This window comes from Dunckerocampus dactyliophorus, chromosome 13, assembly GCF_027744805.1.
Source record: "Dunckerocampus dactyliophorus isolate RoL2022-P2 chromosome 13, RoL_Ddac_1.1, whole genome shotgun sequence".
Lineage (NCBI taxonomy): Eukaryota > Metazoa > Chordata > Actinopteri > Syngnathiformes > Syngnathidae > Dunckerocampus > Dunckerocampus dactyliophorus.
This window is the reverse complement of record NC_072831.1, coordinates 20,201,814-20,228,474: the sequence shown is the minus strand read 5'-3', so window position 1 is coordinate 20,228,474 and position 26,661 is coordinate 20,201,814. Positions and strand designations below refer to the sequence as shown.

The 26,661-nt window shown below is 40.6% G+C and overlaps 2 protein-coding genes across 5 annotated transcripts in view; both read right to left on the bottom strand.

Moving 5' to 3' along the window:
- The window catches only part of trappc12 (trafficking protein particle complex subunit 12), a 42,026-nt gene that overhangs the window by 5,898 nt on the left and 9,467 nt on the right, over positions 1-26,661 (bottom strand). For both annotated transcript variants that reach the window (XM_054796000.1, XM_054796001.1), the window contains 5 exons: positions 21,757-21,870; positions 12,028-12,166; positions 2,756-2,868; positions 2,462-2,534; positions 1,272-1,345 (listed from right to left, as the gene is read on the bottom strand). In XM_054796000.1, coding sequence (XP_054651975.1) covers positions 1,272-1,345; positions 2,462-2,534; positions 2,756-2,868; positions 12,028-12,166; positions 21,757-21,870 — 513 coding nt within the window. The remainder of the gene's footprint in view (positions 1-1,271; positions 1,346-2,461; positions 2,535-2,755; positions 2,869-12,027; positions 12,167-21,756; positions 21,871-26,661) is intronic.
- Positions 12,179-21,220, bottom strand: LOC129192222 (uncharacterized). Of its 3 annotated transcripts, XM_054796003.1 has the most exons (3): positions 18,800-21,220; positions 18,395-18,466; positions 12,179-16,441 (listed from the first exon to the last, which is right to left on the bottom strand). In XM_054796003.1, the coding sequence occupies exon 3, from the start codon at positions 16,422-16,424 to the stop codon at positions 15,051-15,053; it is 1,374 nt and encodes a 457-aa protein (XP_054651978.1). In that variant the 5' UTR covers positions 16,425-16,441; positions 18,395-18,466; positions 18,800-21,220; the 3' UTR covers positions 12,179-15,050. The 3 variants fall into 3 exon arrangements, with proteins under 3 accessions (XP_054651978.1, XP_054651977.1, XP_054651979.1); XM_054796002.1 differs by lacking the exon at positions 18,395-18,466 and having other exon boundaries at positions 18,800-21,218; XM_054796004.1 differs by lacking the exon at positions 18,800-21,220 and having other exon boundaries at positions 18,395-18,787.

The window sequence follows — 26,661 nt, the reverse complement described above, 5'->3', positions numbered from 1 at the left end:
AATACACATTCAGAAGATGCATTCAAAGATGTTGTGATTGTTAGTAGTATTCTGCACTGGTCACTCGGTGTCAGGTATGTTACTGTAATGTTCGGGGAGACACACAAGCACCTGACTTGATCGCCGGAACAACAAGAGTTTTATTGCAGGTTTGAATTATCTCACAACATGCACAATAATCCCTAACATGAGCTACTATTGCGACCATAATCCATGCCAAGATAAAACTCAAATGCCGAAGTCACTTCCTGTCTTCCCTCCGCTATGCTGCCCTAGCACCAGAACACATTTACAGCACACACGAGCACAAGTCTTTTTTTAATGTCTTCAATGGCTTATTTTTTCTTATTGTGTCTACTATATTGGGTAATACTACCGTAAAGATGACTATAGGGGTGTTATTTAATGTCTAGAGGGCTCCAATAATGTTAAAAACCACATTTAGAAGGTCATCAGCAGGTTTTCTGTGCTGTAACTATGAAAATATTTGATTTATAAATTAGGAATCCTACTTCACCAAAACTCACTTATCAGTCGGGTCTGGAACTAATTAACCGCAAACATAAAAAAATCTATTGGTTTAGTGTTCTTCCCACTCCCTTGCTGTTGTTGCACGAGAGCGAAAACGCTCTGTTGTTGACCAAATAGCATAATGCACGGTCGAGCTCCACCTATTAGGTATTCGGTGTGCAGTTGTAGCCATATGTTTCAGGACTGACTTAAATTTGGTGTTTCAATTACTTTGCCGTCTCAGCATTTTTTGAGAAAACATTTTGTCTGTTATATACTGAAAAATAAGCAATTTTTATGGGTATCAGAATAATTAAAAATTAAGCAGCAAAGTTATTGAAGTATAAAATTTAAGTCATCCACAAAAATGTTTGGCCACGACTGTATACCTAACACGAGGGTATAAAAAGTGTTACAATATGCAATTATTTGAAACAGGTAATTAAACACCTACCCTAGCAGTAAGGCTTGTACGCAGATGTGTGACATTGACACTAGATGGCGCTGTGTTTCTCCCTAAAGTCTGAACCGCTTCCCCACCCTTCCCTTTCTCCCCTCCCACTTGCTGGCGCTCTCTCACTGACCAAGAATCCAATTAGTGGTCAGTCTGGGGGGATTTCACTGTGAATCCTCCACCAGCATGGCATCAGAGATCTCCCAGGCTCACACACACACACACACACAAACTCGCACACACCAGCATCACTCCCCTCCCACATAGACTCTAGACACTCATATAAGGACAGTAAACGCAGACGTACCTTCATCATGAGCAGACAGTTGGCCATGGAGTAGAGGACACGGCTGAGACGAGATCTCCACAGCTTTAGAGATTCTAAAATCATGAAGTCAGACAGTGCAGAGGTTTTATTGTCTGAGGTTGAATTCCTGTTTTCATGACATCTGTTGCCCTCTGCTCTGAACACACTCTTAACTCCCTGAAATCCACCTTTCTTTTTTAATTATCTCGCTTTACCCCACCACAACAGGGTTTATTTTAAGGTGAGGTGATGGGGAAGGAAGACACTGCGGCACTTTTCCTCTTTCCCTCAGACAGTACCCCCCGTGGAAGAGCTTCTGTGCAGGCCTATTATTATTCATTGCAGCACACCTGTGAGTGTGTGCCTGTCTGTGCATGTGTTGGGGAGGGGAGCTAATCACTCAGTAGGGGTCTGATGTGCGAAGGCATGGCCTTGTGTTATTGACTTGACTGTCGGCTGTCTGTGTGGGCAGGGAGAGGAGAGAAAGGGGGTAGAGCTATTACACTGCTTTTAGAGGAGGAGCAACTGGCAGCACTAGTGCACCATCACACATATACACACACACACACACACACACACACACACACACACACACACACACACACACACACACACACACACACACCATCCCGCCAGTGTTTTCCAATTATAAACAAGTGTCTTGGTACATTTAGCTCAGCTTTTGCAATCGGCTTGTTGTTTTTCATTGCTTTAAATTAACCTTACTCTATCGCTTCTTGTGCTCGTAAAAAAAGAAAGTGATCCAGAAAAGACTGACAGCAGCCCACATTGAGATTTATTGCTATGTTGAGCAATTTTGAAGGACGAGAGGTCTGCGTGGGGGTGATGATTGTGAAAAATTGGTGATTACAGTCTGTAACGTCTGTCTAGTTCCCCAACACATGTGCGGATGCAAGTGGCTTGGGTAAGACTGATGTGTATTGATCTGTTCTGTGTACAAGACTGGAGAGAGCGTTTTGATATTCAGCATGAGTGCAAAAGCAGTGAGGTGCTAAACACTTTGAGAGCCCGACATCGATGTGTTTGTGTGGTTGAAAATGAATGTGTGGTGGAGGTATGCCGCAGTCCTGCACCGGGTGTGCGTCAGTGCTGGTTTGTGTATAATTCCCCAGTTGTGATGCAGTCTGGGACTGAGGCCAGGTCTGCAGCCTTAAGTGTGTGTGAGTTACCTTGTCTATTCTCCTCTGTTAGGGTGATCATGCTGCCATCCTCAGCTAAGCATTTCTCCAAGTTGTCCAAGATCTGTTCAAGAAAAGGTTTCACTGCCAGAACAGTATTTCAGGATTTCGATATGAGTATACTGGAATCAGAATATTCAATAACTCTAAAATGTGACCATATGTGCTTGTTTGTATAGTTTGGCTTAAGTATTTATTTGGCTGATATGCATTTTTGTAAGTGCTATTTATTATGCAAATCTTAGTGTTCATCTAAAGGCTGTGTTTGTTCGTGCATGTACTAACTGTGAGGCAGACAGTTTTGAGGTTGTGCAGGCGGTCCAGAGCCTCCTGAGGCTTTGCCAGGTGCTGGGGAAGCTCAGCATGCAGTAACCGCATGGAGAACGGCACCATGGAGCCTGTTAGGGAGAGGAGAATACAGAGAAAATAGAAGACAGGGGAGCATGTTTGGGGATGGAGGGAGATGAGAAAAGGGGTGGGATGAGGACATTGCAGGAGAGAGGGGAGAGGAAACAAGGGTGCATGTAGAGAATACAAACCCATCCACCCACACACACACTGCACACAGCCCTGGAGGCAAGAGCGTACAGATGGCATTGAGCTATCTATGGCTGCTTATTAAACCCTCTCATCTTTCTCTCTGTGTGCTGCACAGCTCCATCACTCATCTCCATGCCTCATCCTTCTGTCTCTTGCCTCAACATCATTCACGAGACACACATAGTGTGGAAAAGGCTAAATAAAGGTGGCTCCTACAGTGGAACCTTGGTCAGCGTCATTAATCCCTTCCAGAAGGTCCATACCTAAGCGGAACGTACTCTAACCGTATCGATGTTTCCCTTAAGAATTACAGTGTTCCCTCGCTCTACCTTTCGTGGATTCGCTATTTCGCAGAATTTTTTCTTTTTCTTTATTCCTGGCCCTTTATGAAGAACTACATTATGGGAAGTTGAGTCTCTCTTCCCTCGCTCATCTGTCTGCACCGCCCATTGTTTTCTGCGTCCTAATTGGCTGTAGACCACTGTCAATCAATCTCCTTCGTGCTGCCCTGTGTGTCTCCTGTGTCATCGCTAGCTTACTTACTTGCTTGCTAGCTTGTAAATTAATCTTTGGTTCAAAGGAGTGCGGCAATATGTTTTAACAAGGATACAGAAATGCTACAGTACAGCGGAAAGGCGCCAGGACGAAAAGGCACGGTCGCAGGAGAAAAATACGCGTGAGCGACTCCATAATTTCTTGTGTCCTCTAGTTTGTCATTAAAATTCAAATGAAGGTTTGAACTTCTTGTGTTTAAACAAGAGAGAAACGTAATAAGATGTTAATGCCTGTCTGAGAAAAGTGTATAAAGTGTATCGTGAGGGGTTTTACAGCCTTAAAACATATATAAAATGTTAATGTCTGTCTGAGAAAAGTGTATAACATATATACAAATTGAAAAAAAAAAATGAAGTTGGCTACTTCGCAGATTTCACTTATTGCGGGCTATTTTGGGAACCTATCCCCTGCGATAAACAAGGGAACACTAATGTAAACCCAATTCATCCATTCCAGAAAGCCAAAAATGTTAAAACTAAATTTCTATCGTTTTATACGCAGAAAACAATTTGAAATGCATACAAATGACAAATTAAATAGAAATGAATATTTGAGGTTAGTTTTAGCTTCATTGAAGATGTGATTGTTGACAAAGGCACAGTGTGGCAGCGAGATCAACACTTGACACTACTTTTGTTTTTTACCATGAGTTATTTCTGAATTCAGTCGTGTTTCTCATCTTAAGCCTCTGCTTTTCTTTTGATCACGGCTGCAAAATAACCCAAAATGGAGCAAAAAAAACGTTGCAAGCAATTTGATAAAGAAGGAGAGAAACACTATTGAATTCCGGTTCCTGTTTCCATATCTTTGCAAGCTAGTAGAAGGACGTTTTGTGATTTAAAAAATACACGAAGAACACAGTTGGACTCACAGAGTGTATTAATAACAAGACGTGCACCATATTGTATGCTAACCGGAAAATGTACGCAGAGGCAAAATTTTGGCGAAGATTTTCAACATTAACCCAAAAACACACTTAGCGGGGCATATGCTAACCGAGGTTCCACTGTATCGCAAATTCCCTCTTGTTTTACTTTCTATCGCTACCTCCACCTCTACAATACAGCACCCATACTTTAACCTTAACAAGTGCAACTGCCCTCCAATTTTGTCTTTCTGCTGACCGGATGCAGCTCCCCCATTTGTGACTCAATCCTTAAGTCTGATGCTCTTGGGGGTGTCAGCCAGTTTCATCAGCTTAAAATTAAGACTCTCAACGCCTTTGATGTGTCTGTGCAATTTTGGAACTAAACAAATCATGACACTGCATTCAGTATTTAATATATACAGTATATGCTAGCAGAGATGTGTCAATATACAAAAATAATTGAGATGTGTAGAATATAGCAAGCTAACTACCAACATAATTGTTGGCGCCCACAACTGTACCTTCTCGTCAAAGCATTTGATGTAAAACTACAATGTATTATATTTGATGAACTGATCTAGAATTCAAGTTAACTGTGAAAATTAAGTTTAAAGGGATGCAAACAAATCACTGAAAGACAACATATCCAGGTTTGTCACAAAAATGATTAACAGACAAAAACACATTCTTTAGCAGTAGCACAAGGGCAGTCATCTCTCTTAAAGCTTTTAAAGAATTTGATCGTGATAATAGACAGTCAATATAAGGATTGGGCCCAAGAAGGCTCTACAGTACTTCTGATGTCAGAAATTAAAACTCGTGCCAGTTTGTCTGCAAGCAACTCGCAGGGTACAAAGCATTTAATATTGAGCAGAATAAAGTCAATCAGTGCTGTCTTTTTAAAGGTTGTGGCTTTGTGTTTGTGTGTGTGTGTGTGTGTGTGTGTGTGTGTGTGTGAGTGCAGCTGTGTCTCTGCAACTGCCTTCACTGTGGTAGCCCGAGGGGCGAAGCAGATACTAAGTAATGGGAATACATTAGAGAGTTATTCATGCAGTGTAAAAAGAGGACAAACTAAAGCAAAGAGCTGCTGCAGACAAGTGGAGTTGTTCAAGCTTCTCAACGATAAAAAACAAAAAAACCCAAAAGCAAATTCTGGTTTAAACTTTAACCCATTATATTTTTACTAGGACTGTCAATGTATATGATTTATACTGTAAAATAAAGGAAACTACAAACTACAACTAAGGTCTTACATCGCGGTAAGACCTTCGCATCGCATCTTTCCCTCACTCTATCGTGTTTTTTTCGAAAATGAATTCATTTATTAATGTCCGTTACATTAATGTATGTAGTCAGCCACAGCATGTCCGATAAAGTGGTAAAAAATGTTAGTGGAAAAAAAAAAATCCTCCCATTCTGTGTGGAAGTGGTTCTTACTTTGTCTTCTTCCCCACTCCATTTATAGGTGACTATAGGGGTGTTATTTCATGTCTACATGGCTATAATAATGGCAAAAAACATTTTAAAAAAGTCAAACAGGTTTTCTATGCTCCAACTATGAAAACATTCCATTTATTAATATTGAATCCTACTTTGCGGAAATTCACTTGTCGTGGTCGAATCTGGAACCAATTAACCGTGATACACGAGGGACGACTGTGTTGTCATCATGGGCTTGAATGTCTTCTTTTTTGGGGCACTTAATTTATTTTTCCAGGACGGAATGATAATGCACATCTTTAATAATAATGGATTTTATATAGCGTTGTTCGAGGCACCCAAAGCACTTTGCAATGAAGTGAACCCATTATTCATTCACCCCTCAGTCACACACAGGTGGTGTAAACTACAAAACTACACCAGTAGTCACAGCCCAGGGACACAACAACAGTGATTGGGTGGCGGGAGCGAGGAACAAATCGCCAACCTTCCGGTTTTTGAACGAGCTGCTCTACCTACTGAGCCACTGTCGCACTTCAGTGATTTCTAAAAACATTGTGAATTTACTTACCAGAATTATACGTAGAGGTTCAAATATATACATACTGTACACCTACATCTTACAATAGTGCTGAACGTTGCAGAAAGTCTTTTAACTTCACAAGGCTAAGACCTATTAACATGTCTACTGGAGCTGGTAGTCTCTTTGGCAACATAAAATAATTTGTTTGACAACACTCACTGGATCGACGGAGACAACGGGAAAGTCCAAGGAACTCAGTGAAGATCTGAGAAGGTTGTAGATTGTAGATGTACACAAGTTGTGAATGTCTTGAAGGGGCATTTCTAAACAACTGCAGATTGTAGGATGTTCAGGAACCACCAAGGCTCAAGCCTGCTAAGAACCAAAATTTGCAGGGGCCCACACAGACAAGCCAGATTCTTGTTTTTTCCCCAAAAATTGCAATAGAAGTTGCAGTGTTTAGGTAGGTGTATGTCTAGGTGTAAGTTGCCTCTGTACTGCTCTGAACGTCTCCGAGACTCTGGTCCCCCTGTCAGCCTTCTGGCAGTGAATGGCAGCCATCTGCATTGCCAGACTGTCTGCCTGAGAAAGTACTGTAAGTAATCCTCTCTGTCCTTTCTCAACTCCTCCACTACCTTGTCTTGAACAAAGTTCTTGTGCACAGAGGCAGTACAGAGGTGTGCACTGTGTACTGTGTACTGTGTAATGTAAATTTCCCTCTGTGTAATTAAAATAGGGAAATTGGAAGTAAGGACGTGGATGGGCGATGCTGGGACACATTTGGTTGCTCAGACAGTTGACGTGCCCATAGCTCCTCAGGGACAAATTTCATTGATGAAAATGACAATGATTGGCCCTGCAAGACAATTGCAGGGATTGAACAAAATTGACAGGCCGTACATAATTCACAGGGATTGGTTGAATTTGGGTGAATTGGCGTGATTGTAACATCGCAAAAACCTGAAGGACCTGAAAGCTTGAATAAAGTATGTTTAGAGGAGTCAAGGTGAGACTTTCGAACATGACAACACTATACCAACTGTTATGCACAGTGGTAGCATTATGCTTTGGTCATGCAATGCTGCCACTGGTACTGGTGCTTTGCACAATGTGGATGAAAACATGAAGGAGCAGGACTACCTCCAAATACCGTAGTTCAACTTCACCTCAGGTCAACAGCTCGATGGCAAAGCCTGGACACAATTGGGTGTTCCAAAAAGGATGATCCCAAACACAACACAACATTAAAAGTTTTTGTAATGGGGAGCAGGCTAAAATTAAACTTCTAGAATAGCCTTCTCCCCATTACAACATTTGCGGACTATAATTAAAAGGAGGTCCATACGAGAGGCCAAAAGACAGTACAGACAGAAGCTGGAGGGCTACTATTCCACCTCAGACCCCCGGCGCATGTGGGCGGGGCTCCAGCACATCACAGACTATCGACAGCGGAGTAGCGTTGCCACATCCAGCCAAACCACACTTCCAGATGAGCTGAATGAGTTCTATGCCCGCTTTGACACCCAAACTCCTGATGAGCAGAGAGGGTGGCTGGACTTGGGGAGCACACAGGACTCACCTCTCATGGTGACATCAGCTGATGTGATGTGAAAAGCAGCAGGCCCAGACAACATCTCAGGACGTGCACTTCGGGTTTGCTCATCAGAGCTAGCTGATGTGCTTGCTGACATATTTAACCTGTCGCTTGCACAAGCATCTGTACCGACCTGCTTTAAGTCCACCACCATAGTGCCCGTACCCAAGAAGAGCGTCACCTGCTTGAATGACTATCGCCCTATAACACTCACTCCTATTGTTATGAAGTGCTTTAAAAGAATAGTAATGACCCACATCAAAAAGAGCATCCCAGCAACTGTGGACCCTCTACAGTTTGCATATCGCCAGAACCGGTCCACGGATGATGCAGTCAACACTGCCATCCACACAGCCCTTTCTCACCTACAGGGCCAGAACACATATGTCAGAATGCTATTTATAGACTATAGCTCTGCATTTAACACAGTCAGCCCCCACAAACTCACAAATAAGCTCCTCACACTTGGCCTGTAACCCTCCCTCTGTAACTGGGTGTTTAACTTTCTAACAGGCAGGCCCCAGTCAGTCAGAGTCCACAATCGTACATCCAGATCAAGAATTGTGAGCATTGGGACCCCACAGGGGTGTGTGCTGAGTCCGCTCCTCTACACGCTCTTCACCTACGATTGCATGGCCTCCCAGAACAACACCAGCATCATTAAATTTGCGGATGACACTACAGTCATCGGACTGATCACTGGTGGTGTTGAAACATCATACAGAAGAGAGGTGGCGGACCTCATAGCTTGGTGTCGTGATAACAATCTCCTTCTCAATACAGATAAGACTAAAGAGATGATCATCGACCCAAGAACAAGGGAAAAGGAGCCGCATAGACCCCTGTTTATTGATGAGACTGAGGTGGAGAGGGTGAAAACCTTCAAGTTCCTTGGCACACACATCAGCGAGGACCTCACCTGGTCTCACAACACCCAACAAATTCTGAAGAAGTCCCAAAGGAGACTGTACTTCCTGAGAAGACTGAGGAAATTTGGCATGCCCACCACAATCCTGAGTTGCTTCTACAGATGCACTATCGAAAGTGTCCTTACCGCCTCCATCACTGTTTGGTACGGTAACTGTACAACACGTGATAGGAAGGCACTCCAGCGGGTGATCAAGACCTCACAGAACATTGTTGGGGCAGCCCTCCCCTCACTGCAAGACATTTATAAATCTAGAGTCCTATGCAGAACACACAACCTCATCAAGGACAGCACACATCCACAACACTCATTCTTCACACTCCTACCATCAGGCAGACGCTACAGGAGTTTGAAATCCAGGACCACAAGGCTGGCCAACAGCTTTTACCCACAGGCCATCAGGCTTCTCAACGAAGCACTCACACACGCAACACACGCACACACTCATAGCACTTTTTTATTTATTTATTTATTTGCTTGTATTAATGTCTCTTCTGTTGTTGTTGCTTAATTTATTGGTATATATGTTTATTTCTTATGTTCTTATTCTTTCTTGTGTTTTCTTTCTTTTCTTGGGAGAATGAACAGAATAAGATTTTCATTGCATAGTATAACTGCTGTTTTACCATGCACATGACAATAAAACTCTCTTGAATCTTGAATCTAAAAGTCAGGCCCCTTCCAGACGGGTGGGTTATGTTGTAATGATGTCATTTTTGAATTTGCACAATTGGCTACGATGCATTTGCAAAAAATGAGTAAAAAAAAACCCATTAAAAAAAAAATGTTTAGAACTACAAAGTAACTTTTCTTCTGTCCCTAAACAAACAAGACGGAGCCACCTGAGTGTGCTTCCAGATGAAGGAAGGGCCCACAGCAGCACTCGCTGCTTGTTGAGAAGAGCAATACGTGCTTTCACGTCACTTTACTAGATTGGTCGCTCGCTTTTTTGAAAAAGAGTATCTAGAGGGTTCTGACAACTCGGCCTCCTGCTTAGTCTTCTCTGGCAGGCCACGTGTGTTATAACGTGCTTATTAGCGACAGTGAACAGGTAGCGGCTAGGAGTGTCTTAGAATAGTTGGCTATTCGATGATTCGATGGAGTCTGATTCGACTAACAATCTTACCGTCAAATTATATAAAAATGTCATGTGATCAAGACTGTACCATTCTGACTACATGGGAGGTGCCCATGGTTGCTGCTGAGCATACATTTTTACAAAGAATACCTCTGTTTTTGTTATAGCCTATTTTGATACAAAATCATCCTTTTTATTAATAAAAAATTGAAAATGACGTGAGTTTAACAGAATACCTATACTTACCACGAATTAATAAAACCACCCGCTTCAGTGGCACAATCCAAAGGAGCTTAGGTGAGCGCTAGCTTTGAATGCGAGGAAGACAGAGCTTTTGGCTCATAATAGCTACAAAAAAAAATCATCCAAAGTATGGAAATATTTTTAAAAGGTTCAAGATGATTTCATAAAGTAAAATGCAACTTGTGTCAGCAGCTTCTTACATACCACATAACAACAACCACCGTGGTGTATCATTGAAAACAGGTACGGCTGTTCCGCCAACTACATTTTATATCCCAACAGTGAGTTTTAATGCAAGAAATAGGGCTACTAATAGAGTTTCTGCAGCTTGTTGTTTTTCATGCCATGTCGTTCCTATTTTATGTGCAGTTCACTGATGTGTGATACGCCCCACTTGCTGACAGTGACTGTGCTTCGGTTTTGTTTGTCTTGCTTTCTATGTCACTAAATAAATTAAGGTACTATTGTTGCATACCTACCATGTTTATTTGTTTATCTGAGTGTTTTAGCCTTTTTCTTTGAGGTGGAAAGAGTTGCAAATGAGATCAGTTTATTTGTCAAGATCGCCATTAGCTATGCTCTTAAAAAAAAAAAAAAAAACATTTGACTATTAGTCGACTATGGACAAAATCTAGCGAATCCCATTCGTCTACGAAAATCCTCAGTCGAAGACTGCCCCAGTAGGGGCAAATCTCCTGTATTTGTGGCGGTCCAAATGAATGTGTGGCAAACACTGCACCGTTTACAACGAGTGTCGGCATGATGCATTTCAGCTGAACCTACCCTGACGGACACAACGATACTGAAAAGTGTTTGACACAGTCACAATCTGTTCCCCTCCTGTGAAGATATTTTATGGCCAACTCAATCTCACTGGCGTCCGTCCGGGTGGTAAAAGCATCTCTGCTGCAACAGCAGCATCCACACAAGAAAAACGAATGGACAATTTTGCCCCAGTTAACGATTGAGGTGGGACTGTGTACCACTGAAGGGTGGCATTGTGTATAATCTTTAGTTGTAAAATAGTGTTTTTATTTTGTTGTAAGCAATGCAGCAATCTTTACAGGATGTGGTATACTGATGGAAATTGGAATCAAAATCAAGTCTGTCACTTTTGCAAGAGCCAGGTACAAAAGCAAGCTGCCATTGCAAAACAAGGACAGCAGCTCTTGATGGCCAATATATTAGGGGGCTTGGTTTTAATGTCATTGGAACACTCACTGAAAGCAGTGCACAGTACTTGAGTCAGACTAGGCTCATTATAATGACCTTGATAGGGAATTCACAGAAAAGTGCTACGGTACAGCAGTTATATAATGGTTCCGATAGATGCACTATAGTCCACTGACAGATACAACGTGCCACTTCTGTGTGACACTTGGTCATGCCAAGAAGAATAAAAATGCACCATTATGTACCATAAATCATGTGAAAGATGTTTTTTCTGAAAGCCATACTGTACCTAAGATGCAGTACTGTGTTGTACAACCCTCTTTTGTGTTACATGGCGGGTTAAACCAGTCTATACAGTTAGTTGTGAGAATATTATTACTATTAGATTCACTGTTCTCAACTATGTACGGCTTCATTGAACAAGTGTTATGACAATGCTCGATAAGACGGGTAATTATATTGATTTCCCGTGCAAGCATAATTGATAAATATGCATAAGTGTTGGAACTATCAAAATGGAAATCCTAAAGGAAGTCTGCAATGATTGTGATGTGTGATGTAGACCTGAACATCCTGTGTCTGTGTGTGTGTATGTGTATGTGTGTGTGTGTATACCTCTTCTTCCAGGGTAAAGACTGGGGTAGTATTCGTAGAAGAGGTCAGGTTGATCCAGATCGCCAAAAGGCTCAAATTCCAGTTCAGCGTTTTGGAAGAGGTTCAGCTTGGTAAGAAGGGCCAAACGCACAAACCAAAGCTGAAAGACATGCACACACAAGAGCACACTCGTCTTTCTGCAAGAGACATGAGAAGGTCATCGCTGTAGTGCATACAGTGGGGTCAAATAATTATTTGATCCCCTGCTGATTTTGTACGTTCACTCCTTTACAAAGACATGAACAGTGTGTGCTTTGTATGACAGGTTTATTTGGACACAAAGACAAAATGGAAAAAAAACACCCTATAAATTAACTTGGACTTCATTGCATGAAATAATTATTTGATCCCCTCTCAAACAGCAATAATTCTGAACCCCACAGACCGGTTATGTGCTCATGAAGCAGATTTACAAATTAGTCCTGTCCCATCTAGTGAGAGAGACACGACTGTTGCCGTTATAAGTTGAAAAATGAATAAATACAAGATAATGGGCAATTCCCCTCACTCTAACCCCCATGCAAGATCTCACTTTGTGGGGTTGGGATGATTCTTACAAGGTGAGGTTTCAGCCAAGAATTATAAGCTTGTTTGTAAGCCCTGATTTGGCTTAGTGATTAGCATGTTGGCCACACAGTCATGAGCTCTGGAAGATCTGGGACAGAATCTCTGTTTGGGCATCTCTGTGTGGAGTTTGCATGCTCGCCCCATGCGTGTGTTTTCTCAAAGAGTATTCCAGTCCCCCCCCCCCACATTCTAAAAATATACATGTTAGGTTAATTCAGCAGCAATTATTTTCTGCCACACTTTTCTGAATGTGAGTGTGAATGGTTGGTTGTCTCTATGTGCCCTGCGAAAGGCTGGCGACCAGTCCAGGGTGTACCCTGACTCTCGCCCAAAGTCAGCTGGGATCGGCTCCAGCATAACCCCGCGGCCATAGTGAGGACAAGCGGCATAGAAAATTGATAGGTTGAGATTCTGCAGTTCCCCCAAGGCCCCCTCTGCTGAAGAAGGCACATGTACAGGTTCATCTGTTTGTCAAAAAACACCTAAGAGGGATTGAGAGAATGTGATGTCCTCAAATAACACCAAAATTGAGCTCTTTGGCGTCAACTCGACTTTTGATGTTAGGAGGCAGAGAAATGCTGAATATTACCCCAACACCACCATACAGTAACTACTGTCAAACAATGGATGGTGTCCAAGACTTGATGAACGGGGCCATGTACCTGAGAATCCTGGATGAGAACCTGAGGGTCTCAATGAAAATGGGTCGTGGATGGGTCTTCCAGCATGACAATGACCCAAAACATAAACCCAAAGCAACAAAGTAGTGGCTCAAGAAGCAGCATTCAAAAGCTCATTTCACTCAAATACAAATAATTTTATAAACGTATTCGATTTTACATATTCAGTCTCTGCTAATATAAACCTACCGTAAAATCAAAACTGTTGTCATGGGGTGAACTTCCAAAATCAGCAGGGGATCAAATAATTATTTCCCCCACACATACTCTATAGGTTCTTTGTGTTTAACTGTCCAAAATCAATAGTTACAATAGTTGAAAAACAATACAAAATGTAAATCTTGCTTGATAATGTTTTTATCAATGTTAGACTGTGTAGCACAGTGCACAGGTCACGTCATTTAACAAAACCTACACACACAGTAACCCCTCGTTTATCGCAGTTAATTGGTCCCAGACCCGACTGTGATTAGTGAATTTCCACCAAGTAGGATTCCATATTTATAGATCAAATATTTTTGTACAGCATTGAAACCCTGTTTACGATCGTCTAAATACAGTTTTGAACATTAGAGCCCTGTAGACATGGCATAACACCCCTCTAGTCACCTTTACACTCATATTACCCAATATAGTAGACAGAATCAGAGAAAACAAGACATTTAAAATAATGTGTTCCGGACGTCTGGAGGACAGGAAGTGATGTCAGGGTTAAGAGCTGAGTTTAATCTTGGGAGTGGATTATGGCAGCAACAATAGCCCTTGTTGTTATGAATATAATGTGTGTTATTATTGTGTCTGTTGAGATAATTCAATCCTTCAATAAAAAGGTGTTGTTCCAGCGATCAAGCCTGACGCTTGTGTGCCTCACCAAACAAAGGAATATTACTGACACCTAGTGACCAGTGTAGAATACTACATAGCATCAGGTTTTTGACTGCATCTGCTGAATGTCTTATATTTGTATTTTAGTTCATTTACTATTTCTCATTCACTATTTTTATGCTTGAAAATGCTTAATTTAGGCAAAAAACACATAACATTTGCTTAAACATGCACATTTTTTTTACTATTAATAGGCTGTATTCACAAAACAGCATGATTTAGTCATATATTTTTGAAAAACAGTGATTGTGGATCCGTAAAATTCAAACCACGATGTGGCGAGCAACATCTGTACTCTTAATATATACACACCTTCTCACACACTTTCCATAAAATCAACACTATGTACTCTCAATCATATCCAATTGTATCATTTGTTGCTGTAATCTCAATTTTATCAGTCTTTGACTTCCAATTAATGGCTTCTCAAAATGTAAAGAATATTACTTTACAGTGCATTTAAACTTCATTGCATATCCAAATTGAGATCAGTAATAATTACTAGTTTCGTTGGATAAGTATGCTTATATCTTAGCGTTAAATTTATTTTGTGACATTTACACAAAAATAAAGTTAATAGAACTGCAAATCTCGAAAGAGTTGAGCAATTGTGACTAATGCACTGTGATGCTACAATAAGAAAGTAATCAGTATGTGACACTTTTGGCAAGTCGGGCAAATCAAGCTACATTTAGTCACATGAGCAAAATTAAGTAAGGCACTATGACGTAATGCATCCATTTGGAGCTTGTGGCCAAATATTGCTCGAAAACAACAGCGTCAGACTCAAAACATTTTATTGAGCAGCAATGTTTGCAGAAAGAAGTCAAATCAATACACTAATTGTCATATTCAATGTGCACATTTTTTGGACCCATCGAGTGTGACATTAACACTTGGACACATGTTGGACACAGTACAACAAATGCTCACAATCTTGTAAAGAAAGGTGACCTCTTCGCCCGTACATTGCAGAAACAAATTAGCCGGTATTCTGTTATGTAGCATTGCAGACTTATTGCGCACACCATCAATCACTCCTTTCACAAGATTCTTCAGCTTTGCCATTGCTGGTGTGTTTTCCACATTCTTGGGATCGAGTAGACAACGTTTTTTTGAGGGCAAATGGCTTTTGACCTCGGCACACCACAGGCCCTTGTTGTCTTTAATATCAAAGCCTCGATCAGACAAAACAATATCACCTGGTAGCAGTTCATCAAGGAGGCCGCAATTCTCTGTGACCTGTATGTCTGATGCACAACTCCCCCATTCCTTAGAAATAAACACTATTGCGCCTTGTGTCGTGATACCAAGGAGGTATTTCACTGAGTGTGTACTTTTGTTGGAAGACCATGACTGTCTATGTGTTTGAGTGGCCCTTGATTGCCTCTCTATATGCATTTGGAAGCAGTCAACAATAATGGCTACACGTTTCCCGAATGTTTCCAAAAACCAACGTGGCATCATCGCTTGTAAACGATGCCGTTTAGGCCACAGCACCAAGGAGTTAAGGTGTGAATATAACACATCTACAGTGTTGGTAAATGCAGTGTAAATAGTTTCAGATGAAACCTCGAGGAGCTGTGCTAGGTGCTCAACTGAAATGCCAAGCCTTAGACGAGCAAGTGTCAATAACACCATCTGAAAGGGGGACAGTTTGGACACTGGCAAGGAAGGCTTAACATCATCTAATACCAACATAAAAATAGCAAGGCTTGGCATTCCTGTGTAATATTCGATGGTATGTGCATTGTCTTTGAAGAAGCTTTCATCCATGTTATTTTTGTGTAGCTCACAACAAAGCTCCTTCATTGGCAACAAAAATCCAAGTTCTTCACAGCTGCTGAGCTTCAGAAATTGATACAAACTTTCTTGTCTCTGGGATGTCGATTCTTGTGCTGGTTCCACATCCTTAACCACTTCCTCGTCCTTTTCCACACCTCCAGACACTTCTATGGGATTTACCACTTGTACGCTGTCAACCACTAAAGCCTCTGTTCGGTCTTCCGCTTCCTTTTTTTGTGCTGCTTGTGTCTTGTTAACAAGTTTCTTGTCCACTGATGTGACATCTCCCAGTGTTTGGGATTCTGTCCGTTGTCCTGATGCCGACCTTTTCTTTTGCTGTTTTACAAATCTGCGATAGAATTGATGCGGTGACTCTATGGCGGGTGTGTCTTCATGTTGTAGGTGACGGCTTGGAACCCAGTCAGGATTCAATATGTCCATTGAATGTGCTGGTTTGCCTTCCAAAGGATATAGTGATTACTAAGCATCATAAAAACATACCTAAAATGAAAGTAGTACTTTGAAACAATTTGAAATCTACACTTCAAGGCCTTATATGCTGCATTAAGAGACTGCAAAGTCGAGAAAAAAAAAAAACAAAACATACTTGCACCTTAAGAGGTCTGAACTTACATGTTACAGTGACACTCTGCATGCTGGGTTTGAGCTAGCTTTTAGGAGAGTTCATATTAGAAGAGAACTAGGAAGTGTTTAACTGCCCATGCTGTGTTTTGAGCGTCTGTCTGTAAGACAAAGTGCCCTGTGTCTATTTCAAATAAAAAAGGTTGACTAATTTATAGCCATGCTGACGTGGTGTCATTCGTGCCATTAAATTACAACGATGAGACGATAGCCACCGCAGGAAGTACACTGTCCAGAAAAAACAAGGAACTTTCCTAATGCTATTGTGTGAGTTTGTTATCTTATTTATGTCTAATATGTCTTATTTTCTGTTATAATGTGTACTATATTGGGCATTATGAGTGTAAAGGTGACTGAAGGGGTGTCATTTCATGTCTAGAGGGCTCTAATCATGTTATAAAACATATTTAATAAGGTCATGAACAGGTTATCTATTTTGTAATTATGAAAATATTCCATTCATATATAGGAATCCTACTTCGCTGAAATTCACTTACCACGGTCTGGTCTGGAACCAATTGGCCTTGATAAACGAAGGATTGCTGTACTGATCAACATATATATATTTTCTGGCAACATTGATCATCGTTTATTAAGACATTCGACGACACTACTTTTTAGATGTATTCAAATACTATAACACTATATACAATACTAATACACTACAATACAAATATACGCTGAGCTGCCAACTATTTTACAAAAACAAGCTATGCAATAAAATTGAGTGTGTATGTCTGGGGGCCGAGAGGCAAGGTCACAAGAGTCAGTAGAATACAAGTAGACTAGACTAAATGAGGAAAACCCATCCTCCTCTTCAGGTTGGTTTATATCAGGAGAAAAACACACAAGTCATAGCCTGTAGATCGATCAGAGCAAATTATAAAAAATAAAACATTTTGATTATTTATTTCGCTGATGTTAGTTGCCGCTGTCAATTACTTTCAAGATGGGCAATTAATTAAATAACTCGCTGTGTGCTATTGTATTACTTCAATTTCTTTGAATGTGTGCACTATTCCCAATCTTATTTGGAGTCATTCTGATTGTAGTACAAATGTGCCACTGTATTAATTTTGGCGAGAGGAGCGCATTACGGTAATTAAATGACACATCTTTATTGCACATACGAATGTAGTCGCGGGTGAGTGAGCGTGCTACGGGTTACATTAGAAATTGTGTCATTATCATGAAACAATGTGCTTTAAGTAAAATGCAAAACGTTGTGCCGGGCCCTGGAGAACATCTTCCAATCGTGCCAAAAGAGGGGAAGCGTGATTCAGTGCACTCACACTATCCAACTGTACCGTGATAGGTGTTGCGGGCACAGGCACAGTTGGCCGAGTGCGAGTACGCCCTAACAGGAGGTGACAAGCCAACCTGAAGATTATTACAGATCCTCATTACTCTAGCGGTGCACCCTGTTATTACCTAAAATAATGTATATGTTCTAAACAGACGAAGGCACGTGGCCTTGTAACCTAGTGGTAAAGTGGGAGAAATGTAGGTGTAACTTTATTACAATTCCTCACGGGTTTGATTACAGCAGTTGAGATTACAATTCCCAAAATCTTGGATGTATGTTTTTGAGTTTGAACACTTACATATACAGTTGGATCATTGAGATCAAGGGTGTCCAAAGTGCTACCCATGGGCCATTTTGTCCCACAGCTAATTTTTTTAATTGGCTCGCGACACATAAAAAAAAATAATAATAATAATAATGGGGAAGGAGAAAAAGTTGCAATGTCGATGCTAATAACACAAACCTCAGAGGCAGACTGTTTTATTTTCCTTTTACACCCCTGATTTAGATGACACGGTATGGGGAAATGACGAATCTGCGGACAAGGGGGAGAAAATGAGATGACCTAGTCGGGAAAAAATGTCGTCAGTTGCCATTGCATAGAATAGCATAGGTGGAAATGATCCAATTCCACTTAATTTAGGTATTTGTTGTAAATACATCAACAAATAAGGTATTTTTGTTCATCTCTCTATGGCAGCGGCGAAAAATGACAATTACATTAAATGAACAATTAAATGTGCCTCTAGATTTTTCTAAAATAAATGTCAGGAAACAATGGCCTAGGTTTCACATTTGTGACTACCCAGTTCTCTGAAATGCAGCATAGCATACATCACACATTACGTCGTAATGCTTTGACACTCACCGGAATGAAAATGTCTGGAACACACTTTCAAATTTATATTTGTGGCGTATGTTATGTCTGTCTGTTGTACGGCTTCTAACCAGGCCATCCGTCTTTTCTTGGTTACCTCGGAGACATCCGTCCCTTCATTCTGATTCCAAACAGGAAAGCTGTAGTAGTATATTATCTCGAGTCGCCCTTGTTGGTGGCGGACACGGTCACTGCAACTACTAACGCAGCAAGTATCCATGGCCTAAGATATAGATAAACAACGAGCTAAGTTTCTTCGTGCTAACGTTTTCAAATATGCTACATGACAATAAAACTCCCATCAGCCACCACGGCTAATAGAGGCATGTCGTCACTTTGATGCTTTCACGTGAACTGGGACGTCGGAAAACTGGGTGTCAGGCGGTACAAAAATGACTACATATCGTTTGTAACCAAAATATTAGTATTTCAACAAATTTAAAGTATCTTCTGCTGCCTTTGTTAAACTTCATTTGGAATTACACCCAAATGCTCCATTTGCATCACAAATGGATGAAAGCTTTAGATTCACATAGCAAATGTTTCAAGAAGCTCACAGTATGTGGCATGAATGTGCAGGAATACCTAGTTTTATCTTATATGAACTTATATTAAAACAGATAATGTTAGTTGTACTGCTGTAGTATTTAAGCCATAATGACATTTAAAAAACAAACTTTGTCATCGCTGTCAGAGATGAACTATGTTCACAACAGGATAGAACAGAACTGAACACATGGACGATACTGATCTGATCATGAATGTGAGGACACCGAGAAACAAATTGACCGTATAATCAAGCAGTATTAATAAAAAAAAGGAGAACCAGTAAGTGGGGACCAGAACTGCACAAAAAAATGCATGTTTTTGGAAAAACGCATGAGGAGAACATGCAAACATTACACTCAGATGCCCAACGGAGATTCGAACCCAGATCTTCCAGATATCCTGACTGCGTGGCCAACATGCTAACCACTACGCCATCGTGCGGTCCCATTTGTAAATACCAACGATCAAAAAAATATGCTTAACAAGATGCATGCCAAACGCTGCCATTTTACACAATGTTAGCATGACAGCCGACATTTCCTCCTCCCTCACACCATCCCCAGCATGCCTCGCCAGCCAGTGCAGCATTCACTGACTCACTGGAGAAGCCATCCATCTATTTTCTATGCCGCTTATCCTCACTAGGGATATGGGGGTATGCTGGGGCCTATCCCAGCTGACTTTGGGCGAGAGGCGGGGTACACCCTGGCCTGGTCGCCAGCCAATGGCAGGGCACATATAGACAAACAACCATTCACACTCACATTCATACCTATGGACAATTTGGAGTCACCAATTAACCTAACATGCATGTTTTTGGAATGTGGGAGGAAACCGGAGTACCTGGAAAAAACCCACGCACACATGGGGAGCTCACTGGAGAAGCGATCACTTTAATAAATTTTCTTTTGACATGTGTTTATTATGTACATACATTTATTGAGAATTATGTCAAGCCATGTTTTTGACTTAATGTATTATTTTGTATTTTGATGAATTTTTGTTAAGAAAATCAATTTTAAAAATCCAGATGCTGTAAGCCACAAACTCTGCGTCTACCCGTTTCTATAAAAAGTAATCACACAGCAAATCAAACAATTATCAGTCAAAAATAAACAAAACAATATGACCCACTATCCTCCTAGTGAGAGATACTTGTAAAAGGACCTGCCATTCTTGGAACCTTAGTGTGGGTATTTCACTAGCATCAAAGTACAGAACAGTCAAATTGGTATTTTTAAATTCTTTATTACATCGATGACTGTTGCAGAAATTTTTTGAATTGATACACTAGGGCAGGGATTCCAAACCTTGAGGTCTAAACCTAAAATGCGTCACTGGTCATTTTTATTAGATCACCGTTTATTAGAGAAAAATGTTGTAAGCTATTTTATTGATCAGCAAACAGACACAGTTTTGTGACAAATGGGTTTTCATCCATTTTGTTTTGGTAAATATATTAATAGTTTATGTACAGTATATTTATTGAGTCATTCCTTCATTTCCAACAACTTACCCTGTTCAGAGTTACAGGTGAGCTGGAGCTTATCCCAGAGGACTTTGGGATTTACATTTATGATGCAAAATGAATAGAAGCAAGAATGTATGCATATACAGGCGTCCCTCGTTTATATCAAGGTTAACTGGTTCTGGACCCGACCGCGATAAGTGAATTTCCACGGAGTAGGAGTCAATATTAATACATGTAATATTTTCGTAGTTAGAGGACAGAAAACCTGTTTATGGCCTTCTAAATACAGTTTTTACCACTATAAGAGTCCTGTAAGCACAAAATAACACCCCTGTAGTCACCTCTACACTCCTATTACTCATATATGCTGGCAATGGGATCATTGCAGGGACGCAAGAGACGGCTGCTGCTTTAAGCATAGCATGCTACCAAGCTAAATAGTTAGCCTCCAATTTATTTATTCTAAACTTAAGAAAGGGTTTCAAACTGAGTGGGGGGGGGGGGGGGGGGGGGGGGGGGGGGGCAAAGTAAGAAGCCAAAACCTTACCAATGAGGGAGAACTTGTTTTCACTCTATCATGTCAGACATGCCAAGGCTGACTCTATGCGGTGTTAAGGTAATCTAATCTAAGGCAATGTCTCATCAGTGTAACATTACTGATGCTTAGTGACCAGAATTCTCCATCGGACTTTCAATATTTCTGACTAATGATAGTCCATAGGCAACCGCAAAACAGCGATCTTTTATCAATTAATACATTTTTGAAAAATGCAATAGAGTGAGGAAGCCATGTTCAAACCGCAAAATAGCGAGGGACGACTGTATCTAAATGCAAAATGCTCTCATCATAGTTCATCAATACAGTTGCTAAGACGTGTATGGTGAAGCCAAGCCACTCCTTCTATGAAGTCAAATGTTTGCATCCTACCTGCAGTGAGTTTGTGGTATGGGAAGTGGGCTGTCCGGCTTTTCCATATCCCTGGCCATGAGCAGTCAGAAGACGGCCTGTCAGATCCACTGCCGCTCGCCAGTTCTTGCTGCTCTGCACGGGAGAGGAAACAAGCTTCAGTATGACTGCAATCACATACAACAGGATTTCCATAAGAACATTATTAAACAACTTTGGTCGGCAAAAGCTTGACTAGCCTGCACTGAGCCCTGAACGATGGAGTCACTCCATCCCATAGTGGCACACATGAAAAGGCCGACCAATTTCCTAGTTGTTGACCATAAATCTAGACTGGAAGTCAATTAGAAGTGGGAGCAGAGAGAAACTTCATTATGTTCCTTATCCTGACTTAACCCTCTTTTTGCTTGTTTGAAGGTGGGAGACGAGGAAAAGAAACACCTATTGCACATGGCAATGTATTGAGGTTGGCAAATTATTGAGTTCATTTACATTTATTGCGTGATTAATTTATTTATTATCGTCTCAGGCCTAGTGGCCACGAGACGTTTTTTTTTTATGAATGAGAAATCGTGTCACGTTTTAATCTCGTGAGATCTTGTGACACCAGTACTATATACTGGACTGCATCTCAATAAATTAGACTATCATACAAAATGTATTTGATTTCACGAGTTCAGTTAAGACCACTTAAAGGCTCAGGAAGTTGTTTATTTTTTGATTCGAACATGAACCAGTAGTTTACAATATTGGCATTAACTTTTGACATTTTCTCAAACTTTATAAAGATACTGGATTTGGGATTTTTATTGGTTGTAAACTATTATCATCCTCTGACTCTTTATCATTAATGCCTTTTCCGGAGTATTCAAGTCCCAAATCCAACTTTCACCCTTTTCCATGTTGGCCTTTTTATGCCTCATCTCTCGTGACTCCTTCCTTATCTTCCCATCTTTTATTTCACTGCTGTCTTTACTGTACAGTAGTTCCTACCCCTCACCCTCCCTCTTCTGCAGCCCAGTGTCAGCTGCTAGGCTGCCTCTGAATCTTCATTAGGGTGGGAAATGAAGCTGAAAACAAGGAGGCTGAGAGGATGGCCAAAGCAGCTGCAGCCATTCTGAAATACAAAATATACACACCCGACAGTATGCTGGAGTATATCATCGCCTCGCTGCAAGGCATTTGTGTGCATTTCCTGGTGTTGGTGTAAAACAGATGGGGTGGGGGAAAAAAAAAGAGAATACTGACCATGTACATTTGCTGCATTCCTACAAAACAATACACAGGACAGGGATTTTTTTATAATGGAGTATATATATTCTTACTGTCACATTTACATGTTTTATTGATTTGTAATCCAAAGCCTTCCACAAATATATTTTAAATGCCATATATACATAATAGTGCCGGTACTGTTAAGTACAATAGTTCTAAATAATAATAAAAAAAAAACATAATTAACCATACAGCATTGTATGTACCGTAAATTCTGGATTATTGAGCGCAATATAAGTCGGACCCACAAAATCTAAAGAGGAAACTAGATTTGAACATATCTAGGTGTGTCTATGTTGATTTTTCGCTCTCAGTCGCTCTCAGTCCAGCCTTTCAAAACCCATTGGCAAGAGCGGATTTTTTTTTTTTTTTTACATTGTTCCAATCTGTGAGGATCCGCCGGCAGACTTGACCAAAGGTTGCTACATCGATCACCTTTAACTTGAAAGTTGCATCATATGCACTTCTTCGTGTGTTTTCCATGATAAGGGTGCGTGCATGAGGCGCAAAATAGCTGTTCTGTAGTATACGAGATGTCGCAAAAGTACGTGACCATAAATTAGCCGCATCGTCTAGGACAGCAAACAAATGTATACTGTCGTCATTAAAACGGTGACCTTAAAAGCTGGTTCATCCTTGCTCATTATGTCAATATAGTAGTGAATACAATGGTGGGAAAGTGTATTAGTGGCAACTGTAAAAAAATAACAAACATATAATGCACACGACTGCCACCTACACATCAAATGCAGGTTGAAGTGGAATGTGCTACCTTCCCAGCAATCAAAATCCTTTCACAAGTCCTCACAAACTGTCAGTGGGGAGTTGCACCATAAATAAACAATTTATTTCTCTACAGTGATAGTAAACTCATGGGCTCGATTACGGTGCAATGATACGTGCGTCAGTATATACTCACGCACATGGAATTACACAGTATGTGCAACACAAATGGGCACACACATTTATCAACACACACACACACACACACACACACACACACAATTACTAATTCTTGTCGCAGGTTTAAGAGGAATGAGGGTTTTTAATTGTGTTGAAAGTCACAAGTTCAGTGTGCCTTTGCTTTGATGAGTTGAAAAAAAAATCCCTGCATAACAATGCTTGATGAACAAACGAACGCCCACATATCCTCCCACCAGACAAAAAGCCTCCAGGCAAACCAAACTTAAAAAGACTTTCTCCACCCAGCTTTGGTTAATACAGAGCTCCCCTGCAACTTCAATAAAGCTCCAGCAATTCACAAAGAGGAGAAAAAGAACATTAGTCAATGCTACACTTGCAGGCCAGTGATTGCAACGAGGTCAACTTTGCTTTGAAGCATGTATAGATGGTGTGCAGACATTTGAACCAAGGGGACAGAACGCTGCCCTCAAGCTGCGGGATGGTTGCCTACTTGACTAATATGAACTTCACACATTAGCCATCTTTCCTCCCACAGGCCATGGCTGGACTTTTCCAACAGTACCACTAAGAGATGCGGAGACACAAAACTGGCGTAATATATTATGAGGAGTAGCTTGTGGCTTTTAAGAGAACTCCACATAACACTCCCTGAGATAGTTCAGCAGAGATTCAAAGTTGTAAGTGACACTCCGCTGGGTAATATGAACCGCTGATTGACTAGTGGGCTGTTAGATAGTTTTAATGTTGTGGTTGTCAACAATAACGGCCTCGGCCATTTCTTTTTGCCTCTGAGAGCACTATAGAAGACTGCGTTGAAGTTACGAGTACTCATTCGCATCCTCTGACTCCCACAACAGAGAGCACACACTGTTTTCCAATGCTGCAGAAATTACGGCAACAGAAGCTCGTTGGAATTCTAATTTTGATAATTTTTTTGTTAAACGGAACATTGTGCCTTTTCTTACTTGTACAGAAAAAGCTTGAATGGAACCACAAATTAACCTTCCAATTAATCCTGTGCTGTTGATTAATCATGTGCTCTGATTCCAGAGTGTTCTTCTGAGGTCCTCCAAGCAGTCCAGTGGAAAATAAACACAACACGATGGCTGATGACCTCAATGAGTGCATTGTTTAGCATTAAAGGTGCAATAAAGTCAACTTGGGTAATTGTAGTCATCTCTAGTGTCTTTTAATGTAGGTTTTATATTCATGATGGACACTACCATTCATGTGTGTGATTTCTTCATTGAATTCAACTCAAGGTATATCGATGTGTCACACCTCAAGCTTATGACTCTGGTCAGGGGAAAGCAGGCAGTCCAGAATACTTTCTACACAACACTACTAGTGTACTAGGAGTAGGGCCCTATTAAATCAGTTTTATTTTTTCCCAAATTTCATTTTTTTCTATTTTATTTTTTTAGAATTCAATTTTTTACATTTTACACTTACTTTTACCAGCGTACAGTGTGGGTTAGTGAATAAAATGACCGTTAATTAAATGCAAAAATACAAAATTTTTTTGACAAGTTTTTACGACAGTGCTTCTGCAACAGTTATTATAGTTATTATTTTTAAATGTATGAACATAAATGGTCAATAACCCATCCATCCATGTTCTATGCCGTTCATCCTCACTTGGGTCACGGGTATGCTGGAGCCTATCCCAGCTGACTTTGGGCGAGAGGCGGGGTACACCCTGGACAAACATTCATATTCGTAACTATGGACAATTTAGAGTCGCCAATTAACTTAAACATGCATGTTTTTTTGGAATGTGGGAGGAAACCGGAGTACCCGGAGAAAAGCCAGTGATATTTGAATGAAAACAACCATAATCAGAGTGCAATGATTGATTAATCTAGAGCAGTGGTTCCCAAACTTCGTCCAGTGGCGTACCCCTTCAGACAGTTGACCTGAAGCCATGTACCCCCTACTCCTGCACACTTAAAAAACATAAACCTTTTTATCTTAATTAACTTGAAATATTGCACATAATGAATTGGTTAATTAATTTTCTAGTAATTCCGGGTCAACGTGTATTATGAATGGTCACATTTTGATAAAGTCTCACATAAGCTATGATAAATAGATAAATAATCAGCCTACATATCTTTTATTGTAGTTTCATGTTGGCATCCTTCCGTTTGAATGGATTGAATTTGAGCTTCCATTCTTTTGTCCACTCACGATGGCTACGATTAAAGTCTGCATATTCATTTAATACCAAATTGAAGGGGAACCAATCACGATAAAGCAGTATCTGAAGTACAACAATACACACAACCAACGATAAATCTCCAATCACAGCAACCGGTTTTCACTGCTGTGCCGTACTGCTGTACCAATATCAACACAACATTCAAGATTAAACGCTATTAATGCACAACATTAGCATCAAACTTACTTATTTGTTCATATGATGCACAGAGAGCAATGGACAAGTTCACTGTCTGTCTCCTTGCTGCTCCGCTCTCATTGCGTATGAGGTATTCAGGCACATAAATGTTTAATAAATGTTTTAATATAAAATGATATTATAACAATTCTCATGAATTTAACTGTCTTGTTTAAACAACAGCCAAGGCGTAAGAGACAAAAGGGCATCAAGGCAGTGTCTCGGACTCTGTGCTAAACATCTTCATGTTCAAATGCAAAATACAACTGTAACAATATAGAGTAAATAAACTCCACCCTGCAATAAAAAAATATGAGAAATTCTGGCAT